The sequence below is a fragment of the Natator depressus genome, chromosome 6, assembly GCF_965152275.1.
Source record: "Natator depressus isolate rNatDep1 chromosome 6, rNatDep2.hap1, whole genome shotgun sequence".
Classification (NCBI taxonomy): Eukaryota; Metazoa; Chordata; order Testudines; family Cheloniidae; genus Natator; species Natator depressus.
The window spans coordinates 61,904,077-61,929,295 of NC_134239.1; the positions used below are offsets into that span (position 1 = coordinate 61,904,077).

At 40.4% G+C, this 25,219-nt stretch overlaps 1 protein-coding gene across 13 annotated transcripts in view; it reads left to right on the top strand.

The window, feature by feature from the left end:
* The window catches only part of GPHN (gephyrin), a 579,614-nt gene that overhangs the window by 351,882 nt on the left and 202,513 nt on the right, over nucleotides 1–25,219 (top strand). For 7 of the 13 annotated variants that reach the window (XM_074955494.1, XM_074955495.1, XM_074955485.1 and 4 more), the window contains 2 exons: nucleotides 9,808–9,874; nucleotides 17,388–17,660. In XM_074955494.1, coding sequence (XP_074811595.1) covers nucleotides 9,808–9,874; nucleotides 17,388–17,660 — 340 coding nt within the window. Of the gene's footprint in view, nucleotides 1–9,807; nucleotides 9,875–17,387; nucleotides 17,661–19,044; nucleotides 19,153–25,219 lie in introns of all 13 variants that reach the window. The other 6 variants (XM_074955482.1, XM_074955483.1, XM_074955484.1 and 3 more) reach the window with 1 other exon arrangement.

The window sequence follows — 25,219 nt, forward strand, 5'->3', positions numbered from 1 at the left end:
AGAAGCTTTGAAATTGTGCACTGAATTTTACAAGCCCCTGGACTAGTCAATATAAGAATTATACTCTTTGTTTAAAAATATTTCTTTGAGTTACTAATGATACATGGGATTATTAAGATGGATAATTTTAAAAATCAAGGTTAATTTTTACAGTGTAATGTATTCTCTCTTTAACTCCACTTGGATTGTGAAACTAGACTGTTTAATTTCACTTTGGGTCTAGTCAGTTTCACACTCTGATTCTCATGCACTAGCATTAATTGGGTTTGGATCTCCAGCACTGTATAGGGAATGTTGAAATCCTAAAATAGTTTTTTTTATCAAAATGTTTTACACTGAGATCACATTACTTGCAGTCATATTAGGTTTTGCAAACTGTTTCCCCCCTAAAACTCATCTGCAGTTTTCCTTTAATATTACTACACAGAAAAAAACTATGTTAAAAGAACATAAAGGTTGCAAAATCAAGCACTCAGAAGTTAGGAGCTGCCAGAATTAAGGTTGTGTATGCAACCTTAATGTGGCTCCCCTATGTGTATGCATTATGATGATACAGTCATTAATTACATGATCACAAACTGTTTTTTCCAGCTGACCCAGCTTTATTCAGTGCACACAATGGAGGATGATCACCTAATGAACAACTATTTAATTTTTTGTTTTCTCCTTATTCAGTATATGGCCCCAGGATGTACTGCACACTATTCAAACCCTGCTCTGAATACAAAATTATTCATTTCTTCCTGGGCTTTTTAGGGGTGTTCATTGCTATTGTATCTGAGTTTTTCCACAAATAATGAATTTATTTTCACAACACTTGTGAGGTAAAGGGGTATTATTATCCTCATTTTACAGATGGGGAATTGAGGCATATTGAGATGAAGTTCAAAGATATACACTAATTCTCGGTGCCCAATTTACGATGCCTCTTGTCAGTTCGAGGGTTAACTGCACTACTGGTCCCCTCTGTGATTTGCTCAAGGGCATCCCAGCCATCACCTCTGTGTGGGTCAGAACCCATGTCCCTCTCCCTCCAGGCCAAGGATTTAGTCTTGCAGTCCCCCTGCCATTCATTGTGCTCATCCCATTGTGTTTTAGCGGAACCTCCCATTCTGCTGTCTTCAAAGGTCTATGACAGTCTTTACTGATGACCAGCCAGCTTTCAAAAGCACAGTACATTTATTTACAAAAGCCTTACAGAGAAAACATACAATAAAACAATATACAGTCTGCACACATGCTAAGCTTACCAGGTGTCACTGTCTTCCACATCGAGACCCTGGTATGTCTCCAGTCCTTCAACTCTTCCAGCAGGGTTTTTCCATCTTAGTAACAGTCTTATGTTAATTTGTGGATCAACAGAGTGTCCCTGAGTCAGTTCAGCCTCCACCTTTATACCAAAAGCCCATTCTTCTTTGAGTGATTACATGTCTATTCCACATTAAATGCATACTTTGTACACTGAAACCGTAGTAATGCCCACTGGAGCAGTGTGTTCACTCTGATTCTCCTTGCACCCCCAGCCAAGGTTATAAAGAGGGAGTCACTTTCAGTCCTTCTCACCACCCATGGATGGTAGTCGGAGCCTTACATGTGCTCTTGCTCACAGTTTTTACCTCTATCAAGAATTATTTTTCTAGTTGTGTATAGTTAGTTAGTTGTATATAATTGTTAGTTAGCTAGTAGTACTATTGTTGTCCCATTTAGAATCATTTACTTAAACTTTGTCTTGGTTTCTGTTCTGGGCAGTAGCTTGGTACCAGGGCTTCAGCATGCTGAAGTCACCTAGTTTTAAGCACTGTTCCATCTTCAGAGTAACAATGCCTGTTAGCAGCCCTCTTCTTAGTTCTTAAAGTGTCTGGGAGAGAGAAAAGTGCCAGATGTGAGATCCTTCAAAAAAAGAATTGAAAAATCTAGAGAGATGAGGCTGTGGGACTTTCTTATGGAGTGTGCTTTGAGACCTGCCTCTGAACTTGGAAGGTTGGTGCAGAGCAATACAGCTAAAAAGAGCTCCCCTTACAGCAAGGTCTCAGACCATTGTCAACCCTTATCAAAGCCTTCTCAGAATTGCTTGGGTGCCAAAGATAGAGCTTGAGCCCTGGATTGAAGTTCCCTGGTACCATCAACTCTGGTACTGTCAACACAACCACGGAGACTGATGTCATCTGCTGTTCTGCGCTGAGAATCTGCCTCCACCTCGGTACCACCACACATTGAGGGTCAGTCACCATTGTCGGTACCAACGATGCCAGAAGCATGTGTTGCGGCTATGGATCTCCTGTGCTTGTCAGTGTTAGATTCTCCACTCTTCCAGATGTATGATATGGAGGTTTCCACACTGGTCCTACCCGTGAGGCATACGTTACACTGGACACAATACGACCTTTGGTACAATTGGCCCTGGCAGTATTTACCTTGACACCGTCAATGAAGAGATTACCAGTATCACCTCATTCAAGCACTTGGTACCTATTGTCTGCAAGCCTCCAGTCCCTCCATAAGTAGTGGCTCTCTGTCTCCTGCAATTTCCCCTGGTACCATACCATCATGACTGATGGATTATTCCTTCTTATCTTTGTAATCAGAGGTTTAATTTTATGCCTCACCTTCAATGTATAGAAGGTCTCAAGTCTCTCACCTTCCTTTTTTGGGGACATCCTCGGAAACTTGCCATGCAAATGGGTACAGAACTGGGTCAAGAGAGAGAACCCAGTGGAGTCAGCATAATTGGAGCCCAATGCCTTATCTGTTACTGCAGTGCCTTATTGGAATTCCTGGGGCATCCCTCCTGTCTCTAAATCACTTTCCCCCAACCCTCTGAGATACAGATCACTTAGTAGGGACACAGTTTTACCTCGTACCAATCCAGTGGATATCATGCATCCCCTTCCCCCCACCATCCACCGTGCACAAGGCTCACCAGAACAACCCTCCCACACCGTTTGCAGCTGGGGCATCAGTAGCATCATTTCTGAAGGCAGTGCTGCCCGCCAGCAGCAAATTTCTCCACTGCTGTTGGTGGGCAGTGCTGCCTTCAGCTGACCCCTGGGCAGCAGCTGCCACTCTCCACTCTGCCTTGCAGCTGGGCCAAACATCCAGTTTTGGTGAAAAAGTAGGACTAGCTGGGACAGAGCTGAAAGAGGGGACTTCTCCTGGCCAAAACGGGATGTATGGTCACCCTAAACCAGGGCCATATAAAATGGCCAACACCCAAACATAGGGACACTAAAAAACTTGATTTAGTTGGGGAAAAGGTGTACCCAACATCTGGGTTACAATTTTGTATAGCCAATCACCAAGTATTATTGGCTAGATACATACACAGTCACAGTCTCCATTACTCAGACTTCTCATCCCAGTCCCAGTCTCCTTGCCCAAGCAGTCACAATTCTCCCCACCCTGATTTTTTTGTTCCCATTCTCCTTCTCCAGCTAGTCTCAGACATCATGGCTCTAATATGATTTGTCTCTCCCTTTCCTACAGCTTCCAATCAATCCTCGGTATTGCTGTTTCTTCTCACCCACTCGCCCACCCTGGCTCCACCACTAGATTCTAGTCCCAGTATCAGGACATCCCCTCCTCAGTGTGTCTCCTTTTTTGCAACAATTTGCTATCCTCTTCATGCAGCTGAAGGTAGCATGTAGCCCACTGCATATCTTTCAAGTTTGCCTCATTGAGGGATATCACTCATTTATCCCCAAAACGACCAAGAATCCATAGAAATTTGGTATGCTTTAGAGTTGCCAACTACCACAGTATTTTTTTGGTCCTGAAATTTTGGAGCACCTTTATTTGCATTGAGTGATCTCACTAGAAGTTATGGGCAGCTCAGGACTTCAGGCTGAGCTGGAATTGATGTCCAGTTCTGGCTTCACCGGCTAGAAGCCGCACTTGGCAACCTAAACTTTAAGCTTTGGGTTGCTGTTCCATTTGTCACCAGTAGAGGCCACTGCAGTTCTTGCTGCTTGCTGCTTTAGTCTGCTTTTGAATTTGCAAGGTTGGCTGTGTTGGTCATCTTACTTTTATTGTTGAAATTATTTAGATATTAAAGAATCATGAAATTGAGGTTGTAGAAAGAGTTATGTGCACGAAAGGAATGAGTCCACAACAATTTAAATTTCCTGAGTGATGTGGAGTTTTGTTATACATTGTATCCCACCTAGGCCTTGCCAGGTGGAGATGTATTGCTTATTGTTTGGAAATCTAAAATCTACTGCTGTGGCATACAAAGCCAGGCACAGTATTTATTAAATTAAGCTCTTCATATTTGTAGTGTTGTAGGATACCTGGAAATCTTCTTTCCTAACAGTGAGGATAGATACTGCATAGGAGATAAATACAGAGAATTCTGTTGTAAAGGTCCAGCTTTAACCAAAATGTAGCGGTTGCTGCTGCATCGACTTTCTTTCTTTTTTTCTTTCTTGACACTCAATGAGTATATTGAAACAGAAACTTCTGGCTCCACACACAGCATGAAATTTAAGTAGTAGCAGTAATAGGATTGAACTGTTTAATTTGCATATTTTTCACATATGCAAACTTTCCAAACCACATACAAGGGCATGTCCCTTGCAGGTGAAAAAGCTGTGATTTATGCTGCTCTGCATCAGTTCAAACCCTGCCCCTCCCCCCTGTTCCTCATGGGTCTCTTCACCCTGGAGGGTCTGCAGTAGGGGTTCCCTTCTCCCCCTTCCAGGCTGGAGGGGCATCTCCAAGGGCTCTTCTGCCCTCTCTGCCCCTTCCAAGGCTGGATGCTGCAGGAGAGGAGCAGGGGCACTGTCCTGGCCCAATTGGTTGTAGGAGGGAGTGGGGAGAGGAGGGAACAGAGCCTCTCTGAGCTGCAGGGCTCTTTAGCTCCCTCATCCCCTCACTCCTCCTGTGAAAATGGCTTTAGGCTGCTCAGGGGGAGGAAGAGGAAGGGAGGAGGAATGGCGGGGGGAGAAGAGAGAGAGAGAACACACTCTTCCTATAGCTGGTCTAATTGGTTGTTCTGCCCCAGAGATGGGCAAGTGGCACAGACAACCGATCAGAGGATTCATATTCTCTAGAGCAGTGGTTCCCAAACTTGTTCCGCTGCTTGTGGAGGGAAAGCCCCTGGCGGGCCGGGCCAGTTTGTTTACCTGCCGCGTCCGCAGGTTCGCCCGATCGCGGCTCCCAGTGGCCACGGTTTGCTGCTCCAGGCCAAAGGGAGCTGCTGGAAGCGGCGCAGGCCATCAGCTGAACCTGTGGACGTGGCAGGTAAACAAACCGGCCCGGCCTGCCAGGGGCTTTCCCTGCACAAGCAGCAGCAGCTGTGTGGTGATTAGGCTGCAGGTTGGAAACTGCTGCTTAAGGAGGGCTGGGTTGTCTCACTCATTGTAAGACTGGCTTCACCCCCACCCAAAATGCTGTCATTCGTGAAAAAATGCAAGAGTTGACAATGCTGAATTTTACATGCAAAATGTAATCTTCTTTTTTCATGCCATGCCATTTCCTGTGACAGACTAGGGAGGGAAAAGGGACAAGGAAGGAAATACTGTCATCTCTTGTTAAACATGCAGTTCACGTTGTCAAGTGGACAAATTGCCACTTGAATCTTTGCAAGTTACCTAGTAACCTTAAGCTGTTACTCCGTTCCCCTGGAAGAAATTTCTAAACTGAGTAATATTACACCTGAAATATGCTAATACAAGAGGCAGTACAGAGACTGTAAGACAGAACATATTTGAACTGCACAGTTGAAGGCAAGACTTGTGTTCTCTGTGGGTCAAGTTAGCAGTGACATGAAAGGCTCATTCTGAGGCTCTGAAAAGCTACTGTGCCCTTTCATGCTGAACATTTTGACACCTGTCACTAGGAAATTTGTAACCCTGCCAGAAAAATGCAGTACAGCCTCTAAGTGCCATTAAGACACTGAATTATTTGTGTAGGAAGAAAGCCAGGGAACTTCTCTCCCTCATAAATCAGCTATGGTCCTTGGCTCTAAACATTCAGTAACATCCCAGCAAGAAATATATTTTCCCCTTCCTCCTCTCGTTTTCTGTGGCTTACCTTTTCATTTGCTAAAAAATTGTGACACCTTATTTTTCCCAGACTGATGCTTAAACTTGGATGTGTGAGTTTGGTTTTTGCTCCCTCCCACAACACCCTAGGATTTTCACGAAAAATTTGTTCAGTTCTCTGTATAAAATTGGGAGGTACTCTTATGACTCCATGGCAACATATAATAATTGTATTCTTTTAAAAAATGTTTTACTAAAAAGAAGAGCAGGCAAACTCCTCCCTATGGTGCTGATTCAAAAAAGCATCCCTATTGAAAACAACATGTAAGGGCTGTCCTGACTCAGGCCCTACGGCAGTGATTCCTTAATGACAGCAACAATTAAAACTACCCACATATTGGTTCACTATGCTTTCATTTTGGAGATGTGCATTTACAGTCTGCAGTTTTCACGGTGGCTTCACTCTTGCCCTTTAGCTACACTCTAATATTTTAGACAACTAAATTGTAAAAAGCAAACATCATGTGTCCAATCTCTGACATTTTTAATGAAGAATGTGCAGAGCTGGGTAAGTGCTGCAATCAGGCAGTCAATACAATTCACCTACTTTTTTTACACGAGTTGGCTTTTGCTATTTTCATTCCCCTTTTGACTTTGTTTTCTGCAGACATTCCTGCAAAACAGTTTTATTAGTATGAATGTCTGTAGGAAGTGAATTTTAAGTTCATACCGTTGAGTACTCAGATTTACTTTTTGAAAGCATTTATACCAAGATTCAGTCCTTCAGTCAGAGAAGAGAAACAATGCTATATGGCTTATGTGGCCAATCACAACCCAGCTGTGTAGCTGAAAATTTAAGATGTTGCATATCAAGCCATAGAATAAATGTAATTTGTAAACAATGTAATCTAAAATTACGAAAAATTTTCAATCTCTTCTCAAATATTTAACAAATAGAAAAAAGAAAAACTTGTGGCATAAATTCTTTGCAAATTATTAATTGACTTGCAACAAAGCAGGATTTACAAAGTCTAGCAAAATTATGTAGGAACTCTTGCAAAGAATTCTCATGAAACAAAGTGTGCTGTCAGGAGCTGACTCAGCACCCTGTCACTCAACTCCCCACCAGTTTATATTATTTGAGCACTGATTGAAAGACAGGTGGTTGGTAGAGGTGACCAATTAAGTGAGAGAAGGTTCAGTTGAGAGGCTAGTTGGGTGGAAGTATCCAGCGGCTAGGACTATATAAGCAAACAGGAAGGAAGTGCTGGGAGGAGAGGAAGACAAAAGTAAACAGAAGTGGCTGCTGCTACTGTACCCTTCCTCAGAGCTAGTCGGGAATCTGGCAATGATTGTAAATGTAATATATAATAAAGCACAGTGGTGATTAAAAGACCTGGAGCAGTTGTGGTCAGTGACTGAAGTTGGAAAGGACTCTCAGGATACCCCCTGGCACCTTATTATATTGAAATGAAGTCATGAGGAAAACATGCATCTGTCCATATCTGATGGGATTCCCTAATACGTAAATAAGGACAAATTGTGCCACAAATACGTAACATCACTGCATCTAAATTGCTAGTAGACTGATCTGCGCAATGTTGGGGTTGCCTGGTGAAGGGCAGGTACCTTCTAGGACTTGCAACTTTGCTCTCTCTTCTCTTGGTTTTGACTAAATGTTCTTTACCTGAGTTCTGGGGAAAAAATCTGCCCTGATAAAGCTTCATGGTCCCATAGGTTGTAGTACACTCTGGTGATGCTAATGGACTTTGGTGTGGGCTACAGATGTACATCTGGGGTATCATTTGTGACAAGGCTCACAGTGTTTCTTTACTTTCACTGTCAAGGCAAACTCCATCCTATGATGTATTTACTGTTTCCACTCATAGATACCTGTGGGTAAAATTTTGAATTTAGGGGCTGATCCTGTAAATAGGTACAAACATGAGTGACTACTCATGTGAGTAGTTCCCTTGCTCTGCTAATAATGTCATCATTGACCACCCACTTACCTACTGCCCCAAACACCTTCTCACTTTCTTCCATGACACCACTTAAACATAGAACATGCTCCCTGAACTGATCCTTAAGGCCACTAGCCTCCTTCTTCAAATACTTCTCAGAACCCACTTTTGACATAAATGCCTACAAATGTTCACCTGTAAAATGATAGTTAGGGTTTGGGACAGTTAGGAATATCTAATGAATAGATATAAATATAATGCAGAATATGTTTTTTAAAAAGGAATTATACATTGTATATAATTACCTGTACATATTTTGATGTATTCATCTCTCCTTCCCTTTATATATCACTTGTTTTCTTAGGGGCAGGTACTCTGTCTACCTCTTTCTGCAAAGAGGTACACTACAGGGCCTCAATCCTGACTTCAGGCATCTAGAGGTATGTGTACACTGCATTGTAAACCCAGGCTTAGACTCAGTTTTGAGCCCAACTCCCCCTACTGTCCACACACAATCTGTCTTCCTGGGGTCAGCAAGCACTCAGGACCCTGGTCCCAGGACCCACCTGGGGGTTGGATCCTGAGTCCTGCTGAGACTCACATCCGAGCTCTGTCATTTTGCAGTGTGGACACAGCTCAATCCACAAATCCAAGTCAGAACGTCTGCATAGTGCAATATGGATGCATTAGTACAGTTGTGAGACCCAGGTCCAGCAATTGTAAACCCAGGTTTACAATGCAGTGTGGATGCTCAAGCATGGGCTTGGAAACACCAGGTCCACAAGCACTGGTCCCACAGACCCAGGATTACAATGCAGTGTAGACATACCCTATGTGGTATTGAAATATAAAAGTAATATTTATTATATGTACCATATTTCATATTGTATGGTAGAGATGTTGTATGAGTACAGGATTGAGAACCTGATCCGGGCTGATTCTGAGGTCTTGAAACCAACTTCTGCTTTGTCTTTTTGCAAATCATTTATCTCTTTTCCTCCCCCCGCCCCATCTTTAAAATGGAGGTGTAGTCTGGGGTGCCAAAGAAATAAATGGCTAAAGTTGTGAAGCTCTTTGAAACTGTTAAGTCATCTACATAACTGCTTAGCAATAGTATTATTATTCATTTTTGATCTTCCATGCTGATGAGATAGGCTCTAATCTCAAATTTTCTGCTTCAAGTAACCTCTTCATCTTGGCTTTTTCACTGCTGAATGTGCCTCTTGGAAGTGCAAAGCAGACTCATAGGGAGAATAAGATTTGAAAATTGCCCTTTAGGTTTGAAGTGAATATACCACCATTCTATTCAGGTTGCTGTACTAACAGTCCTCCTGTTTAAATTTTTATATATGAGAATTATTATTATTTCCTTTTGCTGTAATTAAAAAACATAAAATAGAACAAATGGAACTTTGAGTGACCTATTGTTATTTTTAGTTCCTAGTCAAAATAATTTTCTGGAACCATTACTCAAGTTGTACACAAACCAAAGAATTTGAGAAAATAGCAAATAAGCCAGATCCTTATTTGATGTAGCTAAACAAAGAAGTTAATGGCACTATACAGATTTATGCCAAATGGGGCTCTGACCCAATCAATGTCTTTATATTACACTTAATCAAATGTGGAAATCTGATTGTCTGCCTTACCTAATGCTGCTTCTGGTCCTGTTTCTTCTGAGCACATCTCACCCCCCTGTCCTAATTCAACTCTTGATTGGAATGTGACCACCAGGCATTTTGAGAGCGTGCAAACTGAACTGGCAGGCAGTGGTGACTAGTTATAATTGCCCTTTCATGTTGGGCTTTTCCCATGAAAGATGGCACTTGCATACATTTCACCCTGTTTCTCTTTCTTTTCAGACCTGTATGTGGAATCAGAGGAAAAACTCTCATCATTAACCTGCCAGGCAGCAAAAAAGGGTCACAGGTAAGAAGTGTTTATATTGAGTCTACCTTTAGAGCTTGCTGTCATCCTGTAAGAAGGACTTCACATTGCTTGACATGGCAGAAAATTAGCTACACAACCTATTTTACAAAAATCCATGTATATATGTATTAATATAGCCAAAAGCAGGATCAACTGCATTACTGTCTGCAACCACAAGACTCCGCATTCTGATTCTCAGGGAGAAATAAGAGATCCAGCTCAGTCTGGTGTATGAGGAATTCATTTATTTCTTACTACCAGTTTTGGTCAGGAAAGGGGGGGGAAAAAACGGTGTAGGGTGAAGATCTTTCACTCAGCTTGGACAGTGAAACTAGCTGGTCAGTTTTCTATTTTAAGTTGTTTTCATTTCCTGATTCTAATACACTACCCCAATTATGTTACATTTTAGAGTTTCCATCACAGCAGTGAAAGATTCACATGAAAATAAGAATTTTACCCCATATTTACTATTGTTTAAGCAAAAATAAAAAATGAATATTAATAAGCTTGAAAAAGTTTTGACAATGTATAGGTGGTAATCCCAAAGAGACATTATTTCAATACATTATATTGCCCCTTTTTTAGCTTCTAAAGATTGATGTCCCATGTGTTAAACTATGGGGGAGATAGTGGCATTGTTTTTCTGTTAATTTTTATTTACTATTTCCAGTAGACCCACAATGTGCTAGGTGTTATCCAAACAATAAGAAGGCACGGTCTCTGCCCTGAGTTACTCATAATGTAAAGATAGGCAAATAAATAGACAAAGGATGATGAAAAGCTGTACAACATGTTGAGAAACAGTTATTTTAATGAATATATGAAATATGTGCAAATGATAAAGAATGAGATCACTCTGCTGAAAAATAAAGGAAAAAATATGTAGTGAAATTTCATAAAGGAGGTGTTTTTGTAACCTGATGTGCTTTCTTTGTCTTTCTGTCCCGTTCCACCCCCCCTCAATTAGTGTAGTTTAAGAAGGCAAGATCTCTAATTCTAATCTCTAGATTTCAGCAAAGGTTATTAAGACCCATGATAGAGAGGTAGACTTATGAGATGGAGGAATCTCATGAACTGAATTGAATGAGTTAGTTACAGAAGTATCAAATGAGGATTTACTCTTTTTTATGAACTGTTACTTCCCTTTTAATTTCATTAAAATAATCTTATTAAATGTCACTGGAAGGTAAAAAGAGGGTATGTGGATGTTAACATTCAGAGCTGGAAAACATGCAAGACTGCAATTTCCCTAATAATGAGAAAAGTTAAAATGCCATCATGGTCAAAAAGGTAAATGTGTAAAAATTATTCCTTCTTACTCTGTATATGTTTCCTTCATATTTTATGATTCACAACTGCCAACTTCTTGTGCAAGGAAGTGTTTATTCCTCTTAGCTTTGTAGCACAGCTACAGGAGAGGACCCTGGAGTCTATTTTAATAAATTAACCTGGAGTTTAACTAATAAATTATTTAAGCGCTGACAATGTACTTAGCTCTGACCAGGACACCAATATAAAGAGCTGTGAATTTAAGTCTCACTATCAACAGAAACAGCAGCTAAATTCCAAATGCAGAATCTTTATTACTGGTAATGACATGAGTCAGAAAAAGTACCCAGCTGGATTTTTAGATCCTGTTTAGTTTATATCCCTGACAATTAGATAAAATCAATTTTTTACTTTTAAACTCTGCTTATTTATCATGGAAGGAGAATAAATCATGAAGAGAAAATAAATAGCAGACGTCCCATGGTATTTTATATTCACTTTTCTGACTATACTGATTGTTACTTTTTGGTAGATAAATGAAAAGAAGTGTGATGTTTCAAAAGATAATTTTTTTAAGAGATTAAACTGTTAGTATAATAAAATGGCTCTAGTCATCTTTTAAGAGGAGCAATTTGTTTGGTAAACTCTAGATTGTACCAGGGTTGCCAAACCTGCAGGATTGTCCTGGAGTTTCCAGGAATTAAAGATTATGTCATGTGATGAAACTTCCAGGAATATGTCCAACCAAAATTGGCAACCCTATGTTTGCCTTAGCAATATAGTGGGGAAGAAACAAACCCTTGTACCCACAAGAAGCTGTACTTTACCAAGTACTTTGGGTTGTGGCTGTGGCTGTAATGATAGGCACACTAAATATTCCACTTGGCTTCAGAGAGCATTCAGTGTGTTTGATTGAATGCCAAAACCAGCACATTCTTCTCTGCAGTGCTTGTGTAAGGTCTGGGAGCAAAAGGAAAGATATAAGTGGTGCTGGGATGTGCTGTTCAGAGAACTTTTGTACAGTGTGCCTCAGAATCAAGATTTGTGGGAGATTTCTCCTACTTTTTGCCTCAACAAAAGAAAGAAATACAATATTTTATAACCTTTATGTTGAAATGTTCTCAGCATTAAGTTGTTAAAGATAAGGATGCAATAAAACCCAGCTTAGTTTTCAAGTTCGAGCCTCTAGGTTGGTTTCAGAAAATGTATTTAGTAGAGGACCATGCAGTGACACTTCGAATGATACAACCAAACTATTAAAGTCATGCAGTTGCTACTTACACGGTACTACAATCACACTTATGCTCAAAGATCAGTCCACTGACACCAAATGAAGTACAGCCTTATAATCTTAGAACCTAATAGTATCCTTTTGATATTAATTGGAGTTCACTGGCAATTTAGCAAAACTACTCCTTTTATAAGCAATTTATAATATTAATTAACATTAAACTGATCTTTCCCATAATTGTATTTCTACCACCTTCTTATTGGCTCTTTACATTACACAGTATTTAAAATAACATCGTCCCATATTATCAATATAGATAGCATTTTAATAAACATTCACAATTCTTAAAAACATTCATTAAAACCTTGCTTTAAACCAGTTATAGCCTAAATGCAATGAGTAAAATAACCCTGGGTCATGTCCTTGCTAACTCTTACTTTCCCATTATATTCTGTGTCTAACTTATCTTTAACTTTCTCACACTAGCAAATTCAATTTCCCATACTCCTCTACACTTAGGCCCAAAAGCTAATTTCAGCTTATTTCTTAACCTAAACCATTGTATAGGCTACAGAGGGGCAGATCACCCTGAGGTACACACTTGTGTAAATTGTCATAGGCCCACTGATGTCATCAGGCCTATGACAATTTACACTAGCAGAGATTATGATCCCTAGTGTTTTAACGTTTGCCAGTAAAAGTTCTGAATACTACAAATAATGTGGGATTTAGAACTCTCTTTTGGAACCTATTTGTCAGTACTCAAACCAAACCGGGTTTTGTTTGGTTGTTTGCTTGCTTTGTTTTCCCCAAAGCAACCTGTTTACTTTTCTAATGTGTTAGTAATTCTATGGGTACTTCCTCAAAGATTCACTGCTTTTCATTTTCAGTCAGCTTACAACTTTCTGTCCTTGTCCACCACTTAACTTCTGTTTTGCTTTTTGAGGTTTAGAGTTTATTTAAATAAAGAGAGTTGTGTGCTTTGGTATTTCTAAGGCTGTTTTATAAAAAATAATAGTTTTGGAGAAACAGTAGCAAGAGTTTTGCACTTAAAGATTATTTTTATGTTTAATGTAGTGTATCTGTATTCTCACCTAACTTACAGCACTTATACTGAGTACAGAATTAATTTTCAAAGAATTTAGAAGTAAACCTGTTAATTAGCTTGAATTGTAATTCAAATGCACCCTTTGAAACTTTTTTTAATCTTTCTGGCAAATTGATTCATGTGTAGAGTCTAGCATCTAAAGGATAGGCTACTTTTTATTTTGTTAATGTGATCATTTTTTATTTCCTGGCAATATTTATTATAACTATTTCTATCTACAACACACTGTTCATTATTGGCAACGATTTGTTGTTGAATGGATGCTTCAGAATTGGAGATTTCATTTTAAAAAGATTTGCTTCTGTATTTCTGGTTGCAAAGAAAACTTGAAAATGAGCACCAAGTATAACAAATGCAGCGTTGTCTTCTCCCCTCCACACCCTGCTCCTATGGCCCTCCTGCCACATGGCTGCTGTCCTCTGTGGCCATCCCATCACACTGGGCCCTCTGACTGGGTACTGACCAGAGGGAAACAGACTCTACTGATGTCGGCGAAGTCTTCCCCTCTCTGGCACCATTCCCCAGACCTTCGGCATCGGCCAGTGGAAGCAAGGGGTATCTCCAACCATGATCCCCGCAAGCCGACTTGTCGTTGGAGGTGGAGCCATGCACCCAGCCAAGGGGCCGATACCAGTACCTGGCCTATGTTCTGTTGGATCCCGGTGCAGGTGCCCCTCAAAGTACTTGGTCCAGTGGGCAGTGACCTATGCAGGTCCAGTGGTCTTTTTGGAATCCATGGGGTTTTCCCGAAGTACTGGGACATCTTCCAGCTGTTCATACTCGTTGGGGTCCAAGAGAAGGCCCTCTCCGCTGCACCGTCTGGCACCCAACCTGGACTCTAGTACCAAACACAGTACCGATACTCAGGATTTGGGGCTACATGTTATGGTTGGTGCAGAAGAAAAGGAGGAAGCTCTCCTGCTGGTTCAGGCTTCCTCTTCATCCCCAGACGAGGCTGTGTTGAGTGGCTCGGCGCCTCAGGATGACCTTACAGCTCACCAGGAGCTACCGAAAAGGATAGGTTCTAACCTACAGCTGGAAGTGAAGATGCTTAAAAAATCCTCCCACAGCCTGATTGACATCTTGGCCTCGGCAGCCCTCTCAAAGGTGGCCCTACCCCTCAACCAGGTTGTTATGGGTCCAGTCAGATCCCTATAGCAGATTCTGTCCTCCCTGCCCCCCACTTCAAAAAGAGCAGAGAAAAAGTACTTTGTCCTCAACAATGGGTATGAATACCTTTATTCCCATCCCCCTCCCGGGTTCCTTGTGGATGCAGCAACCCACAAAAGAGACAAACAAAGGCTGCAGGGTGTGACCCCCCAAGGTGATGGACTCAAAGAAGCTGGACCTATTTGGTAGAAAAATGTATTCTACTGGTGGATTACAGCTCCACATCTCCAACCAGCAGGCCTTGCTTGGGCAGTATGATTATAACATCTGAGACCTTGTGTCTATATTCAAGCAGTCGCTGCTCTCAGAAGTCCAGACAGGAATTCTCTGCTCAAGTGGAAGAATAAAAAACTATAGCCAAGACCTCCCTCCAGTCTGCCCTGGATGCAGCTGACACAGCTACTAGAACAATGGCATTGGCAGTATTCATGCAAAGGTGCTCTTGGCTCCAATCTTCGGGCCTTCCACAGAGGTTCAGCAGTCCATTCAGAGCCTTCCATTTGAGGGAACTTCTCTCTTCTCAGAACAGATGGACACAAAATTCCATGGCCTGAATGATTCTAAGGCCACTCTCAAGTCCCTGGGCCTCTATGCCCCAGCACCTTTGAGGAAGTACTTCAGACCTCAATAACCGGTCTACTTCTCGGCTCCGCCACTGCGCCAAGACCTGTTTAAGAAACGAATCTGGGGTTATAAGTACAGGCAACTGCCCTCTTCTGCATCAGCCCTACTACTAGGCCCACAGAGATATCTGGGAGGCCCCAAGCAGAACTTTTGAAGGGGCACCCGAGGGTGTTATATCAGTTCCCATACTGGATTCTGTCCCCCTTTTGTTTTCAGACTGACTCTCCTACTTCAGCCCTTTGTGGTCCCTCATCACCTCGGAACGTTGGGTGCTGAGAATGCAACTCGTTTGCGCCCATGAGGCATTGGAACCATTCACAAAACACCCCGTGCTAGATGGTGGCAAGGTACATAGTGGGATAACTACCCATGATGCACTGCTCTCTGCATCGATGCAAGTGCTGCTACTGTGATTGCGCACCGGCAACACGAGGAGCGTAGTGTGGACATGCAGCAGCAGTTTAATTACTGTAGTGGCTGTACATCACTGTAACTTAAGTTGATTTAATTTTGTAGTGTAGACAAAGCCTAAGAGACATGGGTATGGATGTCATGTAGCTGTCTGGCCCTTAGTCCCCATATCAATGGAACTTCTGAGAAGACAATATCAGAACATTGACACCTAGCAACCAATGATCCAGAGGGATACAGATTTCCCCACTTCTCAGCAAGGAAGTTGAGCAACATTCCCCAGCTTGAAAACAAAGGGCTGGGAGGTGCGAGGCAGGCGATAGGAGCTGGCTGTTGGAAAGAGTCAGGGCTCTCACCTGGAGTCTGACCAAGGAGGTCAGATTAAGGGCAGGGCAGTACTACAGATTTACATCAGCACAGCTGCATTGGTGTAGCTTTGCTGGGCTAACCAGAATGGGCTATGCTTTAACCTTCAGTTCTCTGTGCTAACCTAAAGACTTCCTATGCTGTGGTCCAGTTGACTAACAAACCCTACTGTTTTGACAAAGCTGTTTGAGTGTCACTGCAATTGCTTGCTGAGGTCCATTAATCCCTGAAGAGCATACAAGTCTCTACCAGGAGTCTATCTCAGTTGGACTTGCTGAACAGAGCTTACGGTGTAAAGCAGGAGTGCTGAAGGCCAAGAGGTCCAGTCTAAGGAGGCCGTGAAGCCATGTGGCTTAGCCTGGAGGACAAGTGACGGCCTGGAACACTGAAGGGGTTCCTCCTACAGACTGTACCAAAGCTTGGTCCATAGCACCAATCCTGTGGATCTGAGACAACTAGATTGTTTTAATTTTGTTAAAATATTCCTAAATACATAGGTAGTTTGTGTATATGTGTTGTGGGAATGCATCACACTTATGACTGGTATTATAGGTACAAGGGGTACAGTTACAGGGTCTCTGCAGTTATTCAATTTCTCCAACCATAGGATGGAAACTTCTTACAATCTTTTAGAAAAACATAGGACAAAGGGAGGTTTAGAGGATAGATTTTATATGGTCACTGTTAAATTATCCTGAGTTATAAGAAATTATGATGATATTAATGATAGTCTGTCATTCTACAGCCCATAGGAAAAGTCCAAGAATAAAAAGTAATGTATCTTACCATATGAAAGCATGATTATAGAAACCCCTAATGGTGTGAATAAGGATTTGAAGAATCTTTCTCTAGGTATGAAAGGAACAAAATGGGGACAGTTTGAGTCTAGGATCACTATAGGGGTAGAATAAAGGTTGTTTATGTGTTGAATGTCTGTTTAAACATGATATTTGTGATATGTGTTCTGTGGTTTGGCTAATGATTGTTCATTTTATAAACTGTTGTGGATTGGTTACTGGATGGTGTGTACAGTGGCACTTAACTGTTGACATCCTAGATTTTTATGTTTGTAATATTGGTTGGTTAATTTTAGCTGTTGCACAACGTAGTGTTCTTGTGTATGAATAATAATACTGTATAGCGCCCAATTCACCTTTGATTAAGCTATTAGATTTTCACTTGATTCTCCTCCCATCAGCAATTGGATGTTAATGTTTTTATCAGATGTCAAATCTGATCTAAACCCCAATTACTCCTTACTGACAGAGAAGTCAAATCCCTATTTTCGTCTGCAGGTAACTCTTCACTGTCATTTCTCTTCTTGTTGTACATAGGAATGTTTTCAGTTTATACTGCCAGCTCTACCTCATGCCATTGACCTTTTGCGGGATGCCATTGTAAAAGTAAAGGAAGTACATGACGAACTTGAAGACCTACCTTCACCGCCACCTCCTCTTTCTCCTCCTCCAACCACCAGCCCACACAAACAGACAGAAGACAAAGGTGTACAGTGCGAGGAAGAGGAGGAAGAGAAGAAGGATAGTGGAGTTGCCTCAACAGAGGACAGTTCTTCTTCACATATAACTGCTGCAGCCATTGCAGCTAAGGTGAGTCTAAGTCATATGCATAAGAGGCACTTAGGTTTCTATCTCAGGTACTTTCCACCAACATCCAATTGCATTTTAGGAACATGTTTGTTTTTTGGTTTTACAAACTGATGGATTTTAAATACATTGTCTAAAAATCAGTACCATCCAGCTCCACAACAATATGCGAGCCCTGTTTTGGTAGTTATCACAAACTTTGTAAGGTACCACACATATCCTGCTATTATCTTAATGCTTTTGTGGACTTTACAATACCATTTTCTGAAGTGCTAGAATTTTTTATTTTTACTTAAAAGACCTGCCCTGCCTGACTGTATTACCTCCAGTAGGTGGTACTTCATTTCCTGCTATCACAGTGTTCTGTTTAAAAGGACAGTATTGATTTCCCGAAGCTAAAATGGAAAAAAAATATGACAAGTAGGTTGTAGAATAGCTAATAATCTATCCAGGCTACTGGTATTCCCCCATATACATCTGTGTTCTGGGAGCCTAGTGATGTGGAATTCTGCTACAACAAATAGGTCTCATGACTATTTAAATTTCATTACTTTAGCCAGTTTGATTAGGCAAATGTTACTAAGACTAGGATTAGAAATTTTGGCGTATAAAAGAAAAATGACTTGCAATAATTTGTTAAAATAGTGCTTGGAAAAATTTATGATTTCAATGTGTCAAAAACAGTTAAAATACTATTTTCTCTATAATTTTGTTTTTCCAAATCAATAGTATTGTTTTAGTTGCAGCACTGTATCTTTTACCTTTGTTTCATGCATTCAGTTTATACTATTTAAGGTTTGTGTGTTGCTAGATGCTTGTGAAAGGTTATTTAAGTTCATCTACCCTACAGTTGGCTAAGCTGCTGTTTTTCAGTTGCTGTTGATCACCATATCCAGATAAGGAATTCATTGTAAGTAAATCAAAAAGACAGTATGCCACTTTTTATTTAAAACATAATAGCAGCATTCCTGCTCCCAAAAGATGAAGCTCAGGAATGAGCCATCATGTTTCCATGATGCTGCCAACCTAACATCATTTTCTCATGAACAAAAAAATCCTGATTACATATAGGTTTGCAGGAATAGAAGCAAAAGGTGATGTAAATTATCAACTGCAAGTTGCAATTTTTGTTAATATTAATTTAAATGTTATGTCTAATTAAGTCAAATAGTTCTTTTGAAATGGCCAAAGACTTACATATTTAGTGCAATTTTTTATGGGCAGAAAATACCTGAGATCTAAACTGTTTGTGCTCATATAAATTTCTAAGCACTTGGCATTTCAGTGTCCCACCTGTATTCACCCTTGTTCCCTCTCAGTCATTTTGCTTGTATAGTTTCATGTTTTCCTGTCACTGTATTCATAGCTGTTATGTATTGTACATTAGAAGCATCCATCCTACACCAGTTCTGCTGTTATCATGGCAAAAGGTGAACAGCCCATCCCGGGTCTCATCTGTTATTCCCATCACGCAGCAGGCAGTGCAGGAGAACCGGTAAGACACACCTACAAGAGGCTTTTGCATTAATAGTATCTGCAAGTATACTGCCTGCCTCCTCTCCTAGCGTGTAAAGAGGACATGTTATTTGTTTTATTCTAGCAGACATACAGTGGTGCTTTAAAAAAAAAAATAAATATATGAAAAGCCACTGAGCCTATTCTGTTAAGGACACAGAGTTTAATAAGATCTATCCTATAGCCAAAATATTTGGTTGAGGATTAAGATATTGTGGGTTGTGTCAGTGAGTATCCTCATTTGGATGCCAAAATGTTCATTGCTATGAAACTCGTGTCTGTTTCATCATCTCATATATTTAATAAATTATCCAACCTCATTAAAATAATCCCTTAAAATTATTGCTTTGGAGTCTTGGAATCTTGGTGGCTTTTTCCCCCATCAAGTTGCATTGCCTCTTTAAATACTTTTTTCATTGGTGAGTGTATCAAATTAGTGTCTCATTTGAATTAGCCATTCATATTTTGCTTGTTTATGCTTTAATCATTTATAGATTCTACTAAATTCTAATGTTTTGTGTTTAGAGTCAGGATTTCCCACAGTGTAGGGGCAAAAATTGAGGATGCAGAATAAAAAGGACTTTTATTGTAGATATTGTTGAATTTCAGTGAACAACAGGCAAAAGCGAGGAAGGACATGACATGAGAAGGCCACATTTAGGATAGTCAGCTGCTCTGACAATTTAGGTAGGAGGGCCATAGTTAAGAGTCTGGCAATATCATTTGCTGTTGTTGTTACCCCAAAAAAATTCAGACTAGATTCCAAGGTAAAAGAATGAGCTAAGATGTCATCAGAAAATTGTAATTTATCATGTTTATAGCTACAGATTAGTGAGCCCAAAGAAAACCAATTGGTTTGGAGAGACTTGGACTATCTGATCTCATCAAACAGCAAGCTGCTTTCTTATTTATTATTGGTAAAAATTCTCTGGACATTGTAACATTAGTCTTGTTGGCAGAGGCTGCACAGTGTTGCTCTTAGTTTTTCACATTTGTGTGCCTCCTCAGACAAATGATAATCCAAACCATTGATCAAATAGTCTAATGTGTCTGTATTTCAGACATGACATGTTAAAAATGTAATTTACGAAATGAGGAAAGGACTCTTTTGGAGTTAGCACAGCAGATGATGAATCCATGTCCAATATATGAACTTTTACAGGTACTGACACTCTGCTTGAAGCTACTGTAATAAGCATCTATATCATTATTATCTCCAGTGTACACTCTTCATTATTATTAAAATAATGAATTCAATGTCTCTCAGCAATACACTAACAAATTGTCATCTAAACGTAGTTCCAGGGTTTTTGGCTAGCTTGTTTTAAACTCTCATGATACCATTGTCATCCCCCCCTTAATTTGATCTTCATAGGTCAGGATCTTCATGGCTAATTTATAAGAACTTTTTTTAGTGTATATGCCTTTCGTCTTGTGTCTACAAGATGCTTCTGCTCTTCTTATTCATTTTTGGACAGTCATGACAATTGCAATCAGCAGTTTATACACTTGACTAACACCTTGCTAGTACTGTCAATCTCTCTTCAGATCCTCTTGGAGGAAAGAGAATAAGGAGCTTTTGCCTTTTTTCCCCTCTCTTGTCATCATTTGGTTCTTTGATCTCAAAATTAACAAGAGAAATTTTAAGAAGATAGGTATAAAACCACTTCCAGAAAAGGTGGTGTCAGACAGATGTCCTTCAGAATCAGAATAAATGTGTGTAATAAAATGATGGATAGTGAGATGGATGGAAAGGAGAGGAATGAAAGCAAGAAAGGATAAGGGAAAGGGGTAGGAGTTCTCCCCTAGCCAGGGGGAGAACCACTCCCCAATTAATCAGTTCACTGCCCCTTCATTTCAACTGTTCTACTCTTTCACAATTAATCAATTTTTGCTCTGCATGCCATTCCAATTGAATTTATTTCCCTTCCCTCAAAACATTTCTTCTTCAGTGAGCTTGATGTCACTCTACCACCATTTAAAATCCTTCCCACTGTTCAGCATCTCATTTTCTACTCACCTGCACCACTGCTGTTTAATTTTGTACACCCCACACATCCCCTTACCCAAGTGTTTTTTCTATACTTTCCTCATATCTTTGTACTCAAGTATTTAATTTTTGATACTCCATATATTCCTTCTTTCCCTCGCATTCCTTTGTCAATTGTTTGCTTCCTTCGCCTACTCCTTAGACTGTATTTTGGTGGAATGTTTTCAGTTAATTATATGTATTTCAGGGCAGGGGCCTTATTCTACATCTGTAAAGTATCTAGCACAATTTGGATGCCATGTAAATAATAATTAATAATTTAACATTATGTTGTGGTAGTGCCTAGAGGCCAACGAGATCAGAATCCTATTGTACTAGGTGCTGTGCAAACATAAGATTCAATGAGCTTATAGTCTAAAGACAAGACAAAGTAGGTAGATGAGACAAACACGTGGGTCAGGGTGGAGGAGACAGAGTAACAAAAATAATATCATGTAGACTCATACATTCATAAACTTTAAGGGCAGAAGGGACCATCATGATCATCTAGGCTGACCTCCTACACATCTCAAGCCACAGAATCTCACCCACCCGCTCCTGTAATAGACCCATAACCTCTGGCTGAGTTACTGAAGTCTTCAAATATTGATTTAAAGATTTCAAGTTTCAGAGAATCTTCCATTTACTGTAGCTCAAACCAGCAAGTGACCCATGCCCAACACTTCAGAGGAAGGCAAAAACCTCCCAGGGTCTCTGCCAATTTCAGTTGTGGGAGAATCCTTCCAGACACCACACGTGGTGGTCAGTTAGACCCTAAGCATATGTGCAAGACCTACCAGCCAGCCACTCGTGAAATAATTCTCTGTTGTAACTGAGAGCCTTCCCCAAATAGTGTCCCATCTCCAGCTGTTGGAGATATTTGCTAACATCAGTTGCAGATGGGCCATTGTAGGCAATCTCATTTACCATCCCTGCCATAAATTTATCAAACCCAGTCCTGAAACATGTTAGGTTTCTTGCCCTCACTATTCCCCATAGAAGGCTGTTCCAGAACTTCACTTCTGATAGTTCATCAGATTTCAAGCCTAAACTTATTGATGGCCAGTTTGTATCCATTTGTTCTTGTGCCAACATTGGCCCTTAACTTAATAACTGCTCTCCCTCTGATGTATTTAGAGAGCAATCATAGTAGCCCTCTTCTGCACCTGTTCCAGTTTGAATTCATCTTTTTTAAACATGAGAGACCAGAATTGCACACAGTATTCCAAATGAGGTCTGAGCTGTGAGTTGTATAATGGTAATAAGACTTCCCTATCTCTACTGGAAATACCCCGCCTGATCCATCATAGGATCACATTAGGCCTTTTTCATGGCTGCATCACATTTGCAGCTCATAGTCATTCTGTGACTGATCAATACACCAGGTCTTTCTCCTCCTCTGTTGCTTCCAAGTGATGTGCCCCCAGTTTATACCAAAAATTCTTGGTTTTAGTCCCTGACTTTACACTATTAAATTTCATCCCATTTTTATTATTCCAGTTTTCAAGGGCATCCAAATCTTCTTGTATGATATTCCAGCCCTCTTCTGTATTGGCAGTGCCTCCCAACTTCGTGTCATCTGCAAATTTCAGTAGCATACTCTCATTTTTTGTGCCAAGGTAGTGAATAAAAATGTTAGATAAGAATGGTCCCAAGACCAATCCCAGTCCCTGAGGAACTCCACTAGTAACCTTCCTCCAGCCTGACAGTTCATCTTTCAGTACGACCCGTTGTAGTCTCCCCTTTAACCAGGGTGCTGAGCCACCTTTCAAATATCATATTAATCACCGTGTTTTCCAATTTAACTAATAATTTCTCATGTAGAATTGTATCAAATGCCTTACTGAAATCCAGATTGATTAGATCTACTGCATTCTCTTTGTCTAGAAACTCACTTATCAAATAAAAAAGATCAAGTTGGTCTGGCACAGTTCTACCTTTTATAAAATCATTTGTATTTTATCCCAATTACTGTTTACCTCTGTGTCCTTAACTACTTTCTCTCTTTCAAAATTTGTTCTAAGATGTTGCAGACAATTGAGGTCAAACTAACAGGCCTGTCGTTTCTCAGATCCCTTTTTTCCCCCCTTTCTTAAATATAGGTACTATATTTGCAATTCTCCAGTCATAGGGTGCGACCTCTGAGTTTATGGATTCATTAAAAATTCTTGCTATTTGGTTTGTAATTTCATGTGCCAAGTTTAATATTCTTGGATGGAGATTATCCGGTCCCCCCAATTTGGTCCCATTAAGTTTCTTTGAGTTTCTCTTCCACTGCAGATGTGGTCATTTCTACTTCCATATCCTCATTCCCATTAGCTACCCTGCCACAGCCCCCAAGCTCCTCATTACTCTTATGAAAAAGTGAGGCAAGATATTTGTTTATGTGTTGGGACATGCCTAGATTATCTTTACTCTCCACCCCATCCTCAGTGGTTAGCAGTTCTACTTCTTCTTTCCTTGTTTTCTTTTTATTTATTTGGCTAAAGAAACTTTTACTATTGGTTTTAATTTCCTCTGCAAGGTCCAGCTCTGCTTGGCTTTTGGCAGTTCTCATTTTTTCTCTACACTTTCTGACCTGCAAGAGGTAGCTTTCTTTGCTGATCCATCCCTTCTTCCATTCCTTGCAGGCTTTCTGCTTTCTGTTAACCTGTTTTGAGATGCTTGTTCATCTAATTTGGTCTGCAACCCTTTCCTACAATTTTTTTCCCCTTGTTTGGGATGCAGGTTTGAAATACTTTAAGTCAAAGTTGCAGAAACTAATTCCAAGCCTCCTCCACATTCAGATCTTGAGTTCTAGTCCACTTCCCTAACTAATTCCTTTAATATTTAAGTTTTCCCTTTTGAAATCAAGGGCCCTAGTTTCAGATCTATTTTTGGTTATCCTTCCATTTAGTTTAAACTGAATTAACTCATGATCACTCAAACCAAAGGTGTCCTCTACAACCAGTTCTTCTATGAGTTCCTTGCTACTTACCAAAACTAAATCTAAAATGGCACCACCTCTTGTTCATTTTAGGACTATTTGGTGAAGAAGTTTATGAGCTACCACATCCAGAAATATCTGGGCCCTACCATTATTAGTAGTACTTATTCTCCAATCAATATCTGGGATATTAAAGTCTCCCATAATCACAAAATTTCCAATAATATTTTTCATTAAAAATAATAAAGATGTCACTATCCATATCCAAATCAAATCTTGGAAGTCTGTAGCAGCCCCCAAGTACTGTCGCAGTGGAGCCTCTGTTACCTTTCTTTCCCCAAGTGATTTTGACCAAGTTTCTATTTTATCCTTTCTATCGCTTCTAATTTCCTTATAATCTACCTCATCATTAACATACAATGCTACTCCACCACCTTTACCTCTATTTCTGTCTTTCCTGAACAGCACATATCCTTCAATATCTATATTCCTGTCATGACTACTATTCCACTGTGTTTCTATTATCTCTTTAATACCTAGTTTTACTTCCTGCACCAGTAATTCTAGTTCATCCATTTTGGTACTCAGGCTCCCTGCATTGGTGTACAGACATCTTAGTTGTTTCTGCTTGGCTTTGCCCAGATTCCTTACTTCAGGTACATTTTACTGCCAGTATTGCCTAACTTAGTTACTATCAGTGGTACTCACATTTTCGTTCCTCACGTTGTCCTTGCTACTACCTTCTATTGTTCCTTTCTCCATTACTGTGTCCTCTCCTACTTGATTTTCCTCCCGCTCAGTATTCGAATCAGGTGGGAAGATTACATGGAGCATCTTCCAGCCATCACCCCAAATTCCAAGTTTAAAGCTCTTTTAATCAGATGGGCCATCTCCCAGCCCAGATGTCTAATTTCCCTCCCTACTCAGGTGGAGTCCATCACCTAAGAACAGTTCTCTGTCCATGAATGCCTCCCAGCAGTTGATCATCCCAAAGCTGTCATTTACACCATTGCCTGAGCCATCTGTTGATTATAATCTTATCTTGCATTCGCTCTCCTCTATGGACAGGTAGAATCCCACTGCAGATCACCG